The sequence below is a fragment of the Caretta caretta genome, chromosome 2, assembly GCF_965140235.1.
Source record: "Caretta caretta isolate rCarCar2 chromosome 2, rCarCar1.hap1, whole genome shotgun sequence".
NCBI lineage: Eukaryota > Metazoa > Chordata > Testudines > Cheloniidae > Caretta > Caretta caretta.
The window spans coordinates 114,643,628-114,654,882 of NC_134207.1; the positions used below are offsets into that span (position 1 = coordinate 114,643,628).

General features: G+C 38.9%; 1 protein-coding gene across 1 annotated transcript in view; it reads left to right on the top strand.

Moving 5' to 3' along the window:
• ADTRP (androgen dependent TFPI regulating protein) overlaps positions 1–10,773 on the top strand; it is a 95,391-nt gene extending 84,618 nt beyond the window's left edge. The window contains exon 6 of the mRNA XM_048839862.2: positions 8,462–10,773. Within this exon, the coding sequence (XP_048695819.1) occupies positions 8,462–8,574 (113 nt within the window). The 3' untranslated portion in view covers positions 8,575–10,773. The remainder of the gene's footprint in view (positions 1–8,461) is intronic.
• Positions 10,774–11,255: the final 482 nt, after the last annotated feature.

The window sequence follows — 11,255 nt, forward strand, 5'->3', positions numbered from 1 at the left end:
ATAAAGTCCTATTTCTGTAACAATCTAATCTGACATTTTGACAAGGGGGCTGTGGGTGTACCTTGGCAGACATAAGGCAGTAAATGATGTTACAGAACAGACAACACATACACTGACCAAGTACATTGTTTGTGGCTGCACTGCATTGTGTTCAACTTCAATCCAAAAAACTGCTTTTTGGACAGCAAACTCAAATACCATCGCTGATTGAGAATTCATGCTGTGCCAGAATAATAATCAACGATTTAAAAAAAGGACTGGGACCTCTTCCCCTTTCACCCGGGTCAAGGTTCCAAACATTGTGAAACCAGAAGGGTTTTTTATATAGATACAGGCACAAAAAATTTGATATTTGAAATGAAAGGACATAAGGTTAAAATTGTGGGGAAAATTTCTGTTCTTAGTTATGGCATTGGCCTCAGCAATATTTGCATGCAACTTAAAAGCAGACTTGGGAACCATACAGTTTTTAAAAATTGTTATCTCTGTTACTACTAACCTGTATGTTTATTAAACCAGAGAAATGGCTTATAGTTTAGGCTACTCTTCACTCCATCTGGCCATTTGTTTACACTTAGCATTTCAAAGAATTTGGGCACTGAAACTAAACTAGTCAGTTTTACTTTTGTTTCTAGTCAGTATCATTTTCCAGCTCTCATGGACTAGAATGTGGCTGTTGTGTTTGGGTTTAGGGGGAGTGTTTCATTAAATAAGCCTGTCCACTATTTTTTTCTTTGACCTTGTCTACAAAATAGCAATTGTTTAACTAAAATGGTTTTTAAATTGATTTAGTTAAACTTATGCAAACTCTCACATGGATGCTCTTATGTCAGGTTAAGTGACTTTATTTCACTTTATCTTATTCGTAACCAATTTAAACTAATCTGAAATAAGCCTGGTTCAAACTGAAATAAGAGTGTTCACACAGGAGTTTGCACCACTTTAAACTGGCACAATTTCTCATGTAGACAAGCCGTTTTGTTTAATTAAAGATATGACTTACAATGGGGGAATAAACTTGTAATTTTGAAAAATTGAAAACAAAATTTTCAGCAAACTGAAAAATTTTAAAAATTAATTTGCAGGCAAACTTAATGTTTTGACAAAATTGAAATATTTTGTTTAGATTTTGACTATTTTTAAACTTATTTTAAAAGAATTAAAGGAAATTTTGAAATACAAAGTTGTTTCAAACTGAAAAATTGAAACATTTCATTCTGAAAATGTCAAAATGCAATGTTTGCAGTGTTGTAGCCAGAATACGAGAGGCAAGATAGATGAGGTAACATCTTTTGTTGGACTAACTTCTGTTGGTGGAAGGTATAAACTTTCAAGCTACAAAGAACTCTTATTCAGGTGTAGCTCAAAACCTTGTAGTACCTTCCACCACCAGAAATTGACCCAATAAAAGATGTTACCCTCACCCACCTTGTCTCGCTCAAAATGAAATATTGAAATTTTTTTCAAAATTTCTTTATTTTTAAAGCTATTTTTGATCAAGACAATTTGGCATAACTGACATGAATTTGCAAAACTTTTTGGTGCTGCTGAATCTACATTTCCACCAAAAAATATTTTGGATTAATTTTTTTTCCTGATTCTAATGACTCTGCTTTTGTTGCCGAAACAAATGTTGGAAAATAATTGAAAGAAGGGGGCAAATCATGTACCCCTGATCTGCATGCAGAAGGGATTCTATGCAGATTCACTGGTTATAATCCCTGTGGAGGAGGAAAAACACAGAGGGTGACAATTCTCCTGCAGTATCATCAAACCAAAGCACTCAAAATTCAAGAATCCATTTCCCCCAGGCCCTCTTGACAAAAATAAATAAATAAAATAATCATGAAATTGGCTTAAAATCATGAGATTTAAAATATATAAAACATTGGGTTCCTTTTATTTGTTTTCTTGGTTTTGAGCCCTTAGGACTTTTCTCTGCCACCATGAAAGATAGAATCTTTTATTTATTTATTTTTTAAATGAAAGCTGAGATTCTCATGTAATCAATTGACTCTAGAAGCTGGAAAAAACTCCAAGTATCATGAGAGTCACAATAAAAGAGTGAGTTAGCAACACAGCTATTGTAACCCTGAGGCTGCAGCAGTGGCTACTAAATAGCTCATTTTGTGCTTTCTAGACTGAGGGAAGAGGATTACATCCCTCTAGAGTCCATACAGAGATACCTTGTGCAAAGCTTGTTTACTCAAGCTTTGTTAAGGGGCCACACTTTGGCCTGTTGTTAGCATGTATCATGACTGTAACGGAATGTCCAACTTCTTTCCTTTGTTGAGCAAGGTGTGATGTACCTCCCCGGTAGAAAAGCTCACTGAAAACTGCAGGGACAGCCTTTAACTAAAGTTTCAGATCTATCCTTTTCTCAGAATTTCAGGGGATGCAGAACATGATTCCAGGTCCAGATGTTGTACATGGATCCTCTTCTTGTAACAAATCAAAACAAAACTCTAGAGCCAACTCTTTTGGTTTCACAATATACCACTTGGACGTGAATTAAGATAAACTGAATTAAGGCCCCTTTAATTCTGAATGAGGGTGTTCACATAGGGGTTTAACTAATCCACTTCAAATTCATGCAGTTAATTAATTCAAATTAGATTAACTTTCCTGGATGTCCCCATGCAGATAAACCCTAATACAATGGCTCTGTTGTTGCTTTGAGTTTATATTGAAATGACAAATGAACAACAGGGATCAGATTTTGTGCTAGAGACCTGTCACTCAGTGTTTCATTGCTACATTCTAAGAATTCTTGTGGTTAATGCTGAATGGCATAGGAACTTATCCCTCAACTGGTTCGTTTGACAGAGAGCTCTAGACTGCAAGAAGGTCAGAGTACTTTATTTAACATGGGGCACTTCTGTTTCAATCTTCTTTTGTCCCCAGTGAATAGTGGTTGAAGTACATTAGTATATATGTTTATTTACCAGCAATAAATCTAGATGATAATTCATCAGGTTCTTAAAATGATACCTTTGATTACAACAAGGCTCTGCAATCTGGCTACACCGTTTCCTTAGAAGGCTGCTGGGTAGAAGATAGAGGAGAATACTCTAACTTGAACCAAGTATCACCCTGGACCAAGGGGCACGGTAGCATTTAGGTGGCCTAAGCCCATTTTTGTCCCCTATCCTTTCCGGGTTTTATGCTGAGGACAGCTTGGCTGGATGAGAAAACCTGGAATCGTACTGAAACTGTTTTTCCTCCCACTGATTTCATTGGGAGCCAGATCAGGCACTTTATAGGCGATTCAAAAGAGGATAAGGAAAGCCAGTTCTACCTCCTTAAGTAGCTTCCATTACTGATCTTTGAGGATTTTAGGATGGGTCACAAAGCAATGTACTTTATCTCTACAAGCCACCATTTTGTCAGTTCTTTTACATTTTTGGAGGCAATGGGAAGTGAGTGAGTAAGATATAAAAGAAACAACATTTGAGAGATTTTAAGGACTGAACCATAGAATTTGAGGTTGGGTTGATAGAGCATGGGACTGATGAAGTTTCAGTAACTATCTAGTCAGCCATGCACATGGCTTTTGGGTTATATAGCTCCTGAGTGACTTAGGAACCTAAGTCCCATTTACAAAGTGACTCAGGGCTGTATTTTCAAAAGTATTTAGGTACCTAAAGATGCAGATAGGGGTCTAGTGGGATTTTCAAAAGTGCCTAAGCAGGTTAGGTGCCCAGCTAGCATTGAAATCAATGGGGCCAGGATTTCACCCAATGGAATGATGTAGAACCAGAATAAGTGAGAACAGAATCAGACCCTTGAATTTTAAACCCAACCAATAAAAAGTCAGAGAGCTAGATGTGGGGCCAAATACGTGTTTTTAAGTGTGTTATGAGCAAAAACCAGAGTAGAACTACAATGGTGAGGAAAGGACATGCTATCTCCAAACCCAGATAACCTCAGAGAGAAGATTTGCACAATAGGATATAAAACCTAATGCGGCAACATAACATTCTGAGTTCTGAAAAGAGACAAAAGAGCTATGCCTTGCTTGACATTCACAAACAGGAAGTTGCTGATGAGACAACCTCAAGATTGGATTATTAATGGTGATCTCCTGGGATGTATCCTGAAGTAAAAATTAAATTGAGCAAAGGAAAATGTAGGTAGACTATCTATCTGGAAACATTTCCTAACAGTGCAGTCTGTTAGACTGAGGAATGGTCTCTCCAGGGAGGAAGAAGTCACTTCATCTCACTTGAGACACTTCAAAATGGACTGATGAAAACTCTGGAAAATACCCATCCCTCCCCTGATCCCGAAAAAAAAACAAACCCTGCACTGGCAGGGGAATAGTCAGGATGATCTAAAAGATCTTTTCCATCTCCAATTACTATGACCTCAGCTGGGCTTGCTCAAAACATTTTAGAGGGAGTGAGTGTTAACATTTGCATGAGGACATGAGTACTGGAGAACTGAATGAGCAATTGTTCAAACAAGAGCCAACTAGCCAAGAAAGAATATTTCACACTAAGCCAGAACTAGCTAGGTTAGGCAATTCCCCCTTCCCCCGACTTTTCAAAGGCCAGCTTCTTCAATCTCCAAGTTTTATCCAGGCAACTGGATTTCAACCAGAGTTTCAGTCATATTTAACCAAGAATCTCACAAAACTCACAAACTTCAAATTTCTTTAAACTCAGATTGTTTAGTTTGACAACATTTAAAAGTAAAATGTAGGAATACTGCTAACTAAAAGCAGCTGAGTCTGAAAGTTAATTTGTTAAAGCAATCACTGTGTATCAAATAATATTCCTCTTTCACTGAATATGTGGGTCATTAATAATGGTGATTATGTGAAGAACTAGAGGTGGCTGAAATTTTCTTATCAGTATGATTTTCAATAAAGAATGGCTTTTCACACTAAATGAAAATTTTTACATAAAATATTGGGTTCCATCAACATTTTCCAGTTTCTTGATTTAAAAACAGAAACCAACAATTTTTCAGAAACAAATAGTTCAGTTTTTGGTTTGCTTTTACTTAAAAATATTTCAGCATTTGGTTTTAAAAAATTGAAAACTTTTATTGAGCACCACAAATGTTCACTGAAACTAATTTTGTTTAATTAAAACACATCTGTTTTTTGTTTTCAGTTTTTCTTTCAAAAACTGAAAAATTTTACTGGAAATTTTAAGAAAGTAAATAACAAACATTTCTTGTGAAAAATGAGTGACATTTTTGACCAGTTCTACTAAGAACCTCCTTTTAAGTAACAAGCACTTTGCTTAAAGGCTAAAACTGTATATGAATTATCAGGGCAAACATTATCTGTTAGTAAAATGATGGTGTGCTCAACACCGTAGTAGATCATACATGGTCATGCCTCTGAAGAACTCACCATCTGAGCAACATAAAGCAACAACCCACATTGTTAAATCAAATCAAATGCTAAACAAAAGCCAGTATATAAACACACAGCGGAATTGTTCTGCAGGCACAATGGTCACTGGCAGTCACTCCCCAAAGGCGTCCCAGGAGTAAAATGACTGTGATGTTGGAAATTAAGACGGAGGTGCACTGACAAAAACGTGGCTGGAAATCTCAGACTGTGGCCACCGGCATCAGTTTCTCTGTTGCATTAACACTGACAAAAACCTCAAATATCTAAAGAAAAATAAGTTCAGTTTCATTGAAATGATAAATCTAGAAAACTTCCTGCTGTGAAAACAACAGTGACATGGGCAGTTTTTTAGTCACTTATTATGTTTCATGTTACATTAAAAACTCTGGTGGGGAAAGGTTGACATTTTGAAAGAATCAGGATGTGAACTTCTACACACTTTTGGAGTTTTTATTTTTCACTTTGTTTTTGTCTTTAGATTAGCCTTAACAACCAGAGCTATTTTTGAAATTGAAACGTGCATGAAAAATGATTGGATGTTGAGCCAGACTTTCCTATGGAACTTTTCCCTAGCTGAGTCCTTGAATTCTAGAAAACACAGTGGAATTACACAAAGCCCAACATTAATAGTACCAGTGTTATGACTGTAGATTTTAAACACTAAATATCACCTCTGATAAGGGGACAAAATACAAAAGTGTTCTGGTTGTCTCAACATTTCAAAGCTACACTCAAATGTGTTGTGTTTACATGTTCATATAGATATCGATAATTGTACACATAAGTACATTGTGTTAACAGATATATCATATTGAAAGTGCAACCTTACATATACAAATATTGCAGGTATGAATGAAATACACTATGAGCTACAGTCAAAGACACAGCTGCACATATAAACCATATTGGGTGAAATCTTTGTCCCCCATCTCATGCCAAGTCTGACTAAGGGTGCACCTACACTGCCCACTCCTTACAGTCGCATGTAGAATATATGCACTGCATGTCCCCCCAGCACAGGTATATTATATAGCAGTATAAATGGTGAGGCACTGCTTTGGCAAATAAAGACACTCTTGAAGCCCATGGGTATGTACTCTGCCTAGCTCTCTACATGCCCAAATAGTCTCTCCCCCATCTATACTATTATTTTAAGCTGTGTAGTGTCTTGCTGCCTCCCTCTGCCAGAGCTTTTCTCTGACACGTGTAGCTATATGTACCCTATACGCTACCGCCAGTGGTGTGTAATGTACACATACCTTAAATGAGCTTTGCACAGGGGGCCTACATGGGAGGTGTGGAATCCTCTCACAAGCCACAGGGCACCTTGGCAGCTACTCCAGTCCTTTTCTGGGTGGTGGTTATATGTACTATGCTCTTCCTACACTGGGAGTTTGGTCAGTGGCCCGGCATACATGGCAGACCCCACTGCCTTTCATTCTCACAAATTGCCATGGAAAAGGCAACAGACCACTCATGGCCCCTCTCCAAACCCCACCAGAACCAAGATAAATCTGACGAGTTTCAGGCCTTGCAGTCACAATTGATGCCTCTTTGGGAGGCTGAGCTGTGACAAGGAGGGGAAGTGGTGTACTGCATTTTGCCTTGGGAAGCACCAGCTGGAGAGCACAGTGACAGCCTCCCCTTACTACACCTTAGAAAAGATGTGGTCATTCTTGCAGGCAAAGGGGCAAGAATACATTGCCCTATCACCCCATCTTGATATGCTGTTTGTCTAGGATCACTAGCATACTTGGCAGTGTTAGCCAGCCTGTCTTCATCCATTCCCACAGTTCTACAGCCAAAAGATGGGTGTCCCCCCATCCCAGATATATCATACTGTACCTGTGTGGGTACAGCAGAGGAAGGAAAAACCTCCTGGGCCCTCTCTCCCCACAAAGAGCACTCTGCTAGCTACATGGCTATAATCTGCAGTATACCTTAACTTACACCCACTGAAAGAATAATTTTAAGAAAGCCACTTTACACTCTATTTGCACCTGATTCCCAGAGACCTCTCATGCCTATTGAATGTGTATTTCATACATATGATGTATCATACACTTAGAATACAATTTTGACAAAAAAATCACACAGAAAGCAAGATTTGCACAATATTTGACCCCAGTCCAGCTAGGTACTTAAGCATTCACCTAACTTAACTTCAACCCACTGAAGTGAAGTTTAAAGCTAGGCATGTGCTTAAGTATCTTGCTGAATCGGGGACGATAAGATTTGCAAGTCCCAGGTACACAAGCTAGCAGGAAGTAGTACTGTATTAATTCAGTTCCCTTCCCTCTAAAATGTGTGAGTGGGAGGGGAAAGGTTGGAGGGACAATCAAAAAGAAATGTAGTTTTATTCACATTATTAAGAATTAGGACAAGGGACAAAAGAATATTTGATGTATATTGTGTGAAATTACTAAGGAATCAAGAACCCTCCCCAAGCATGTACTGCAACGTGTGACTTTTGAGGGATAATTCTGCCATATACGTTCTTGAAAACTCATGCATGACTCCATGGTGTACCAGACAACTTTATGTTCTTCAATTAAGATTTTAAGTGCACACTGGAATAAAAATATTTACATATAGGAACCCTGCCAATTTTACAATGTCAAGTCAATTTCTACTGTTCTAGTGTTCAGGAATGCTAAGAGACCCTAATACCTTTGGACCATATTCCCAATAAGAAAACTTCTTATAGGGTTTTTATTTTTCCCCTCAAAACTGGAGTTTGTTTGGGATTTTTTTTCCCTTCCCCCAATATACAAGGTTGGCTTCTGCCCAGAACTCTGGGGAAACAAAGCCTGAACTTTACACTTTGCAATAACTGCAGCTGGTGTTTTGAAAGCTGGGTTTGTGTGTTGCCTATTATGTACAGCTGTGCTTTTTTACACCTGTTTCATACTGTACATATCTGGAATTTTTTGTGTATTCTTAATCATTTCAAAGACAGGAACACAAACATCTCTGCTTTTCCTTAGATGATTTGGGGTGGGGGTGTGTGTGTGTGAGTGAGAGTGTGTGTGTGTGAGTGAGAGAGAGAGAGACTGAAACTTCCTAGAAACCAGTGTTGTTTTCTCTTGCCAGGCGCCAGAGAGAGCCTTCCTGAGCAGCAGGCATCTTTCAATAGAGACTTGGAGCTAATAAGGAAGAATAGAAGGCCATTCTCTGAGACAGGATGCCAAGAGGACAAGAACTGAATTGGCCAGCCAGCACCAGAGACGCCATGCAAATCAAGAATGCGGCATAGTCTCCGGGGAAATTATTGCTGAGCCTGGAGCATATGATAAACCTGCAACCAAAGCCTTCCTTAAGCAACTGCAATAACAATGTGTCACATTCCAGAACAGCCAGAAACAAAGACAGCAAAAGCACTTGCAACTTGGTGCTTCTTTAGACATCTGTGCTTTCAAGGAAAATAAAAGTTTTCACAAGGTTCATCGTTTCTGAACGTTTGCTGAAAGCAAACCAAAAGGGGTTCAAATACAGTCAGAGTTAATTCATGTAAAAATTAAAGCTAACAATGGCAGAAAATATTTGCAATACTTACTCAGCTTTGATTTCCAGCAGGCAAATGGCATCACTTCCCAGAACAGGTAACCCAGCAGTCTGAAAATAATGCAATGAAAATAACATAAGAGAAGTATTAGAGAAACAAGGTGGGTGAGATAATATCTTTTATTGGACCAATTGAAACCTAAAAAGAGAACGCTTTGCCTGCCTTGTCTCGCTAATAGCCTGGCACCAACGTGGCTACAGCAACACTGCAAGCAATAATGTAATTATGTACTCTAATGTAATGTAAATATGCTCAAATAAACAGATGCTAAACAAATGGCTCTACAATACATTATAAATAACTACATTTCTTAATGCAACAATTTCCATCTTTTAGGACTAGGAGGGACATAATGAACTCATCAAGACTTATTGCATGCTCTCTTTGGTCACCTACTGCAATGTGTTTCACAAATATAGAGCCCTTTCATTTCTATTTGTGAACTATCTGTGAACAGCCTGTGGCAGATTCACAGATTATAAAGCCAGAAGGGATCACTGTGATCATATCTCTAGTATGACCTCCAGTATAACACAGGCCATAGAACTTCCCTGAATTAATTCCTGTTTGAACTAGAGCATATCTTTTAGGAAAACATCCAAACTTGATTTAAAAAATGCCAGTGATGGAGCATCAGTTTACTAATTTCTTCATTATGGGTAATTGTTCACTGAATAGCTTGTAAGCAAATGTTAGTCTCAGGATTTGTCATGAAATAGTTGGAATGAGTATTTGCTATTCAGTGTTTGCTATTTGTGCCCTATGATTGGTCAGTCACCTTCAAGCATAAAAACTCACTAGGACCGCTACAGAAATGAAATTGCTGCTACAGTGGGATCCTGTACAAAGGACATTGTCTAACAATGTCACAGGGCATGAGGTCTGAAACGCTAAGCAAAACCCACTGAGCCCACCTGGGGATGGAGGAAGGTCAGATTAAACATAGTAGCCTCAAAGTCACAAGTGACTCATTTCAGCCCTTCCATTCGATATATTAGTTCAAGCACACCATGTCAACCCTTACCATGCCCTGACAAATAGATTAGTGGAAATGTCAGTATAAATAGCAAAGATCTTGATTTTTAAAAAGACTCTGGCATATTTAAAGATCTCCACTTCACTTGACTAGAATATCTCAATGCACCTCACAAGGCTTTATTAGCATCACCAGTTCAGAAACCGATGGGCAGAAGGTTAAAAACTTTAATGCCAGGATCTAAAGTCAAAGACAATTAGCTCTTAAATTGTTATAAAATAAATATCTATCAGGAAACTGTACCATTTGTGTCAAAGTTGCATGTTATAGCCACTCTGGGAGTTAGTTTCACAAGACAACCAGATGACATGTAAACAAAGCCAAGGAAGACACTGGCTCTCCGTTTCTTAAGGATATCCAGAAATGCCACCAACAGTATTCCTGTGCTGACAGAAGACACGTGTGCACACACACTTTCTCACTCACAATGAAAAGCAAATACAGACTCCAGTTGGTGGATCCACTCAGCAGGCAAACAGGCCACCAGAGAAGGAACTGTTGGGAGCATGTTAAGAATAAAGCTGTGGGATCAGTAATTCCTTGAGGTTCAGCAACTCTAGATACTGACAAATGTCCAATATACTGACCTCCGTCTTTGACCTCTCTTCATGTAACTTTTATTATTTGGCTGTAATGTTTGTGGGTATTGTTTTTCCATTCGTATTATGTTTTATTTTATTTATTTTCTTATCAAAACAAGTTAGATGTAACAGTAGCCACTGGAGTCCATGTGGGAGGGCATCATGTTGTCTAACCCTGAACAGTATCATGTGACTGGGGCAGAAAATAGAATGAAGATCAGTTTGTTACCCGTATTCCTGTGTTTCCTGATCCTTATGGCAGCTGGGACTGAAAGTTTTCAGCCGACTGCTTTGCTCACTGGCAGACACTAACTGACCTCATGGTCTTGCTCTTAATGGACAAGTGGCTGTATCACAAAAACCACCACGATTGGTTCTCTGTAAGGCCCTTAGTTTTTAATTTTTTACAAAATATCCTCCCCAAATCTTGGGTTTGGAAAAGCCACTATTCATTTTTTACTGATTTTCACCCAAGTTTTGGAAGTGCTGGAGCTCCCCAGACCTGGCTACTTGCCTTGTAAAGCGAGATGGCTGTTACTCGGACTCTGGGGAGGGGGGCCCACCTTACAGAGTCCCCATCGACTGGCACAGCACACCTGAACAGAGGGAGAGTCTCTGCCGGTTGGTGACTGCTACTCCACAGTAGGGGAGCAGGATAGGCAGGGATCCAGGGCCTGGCAGCCAAGACCCGCACAACTGCCGCAT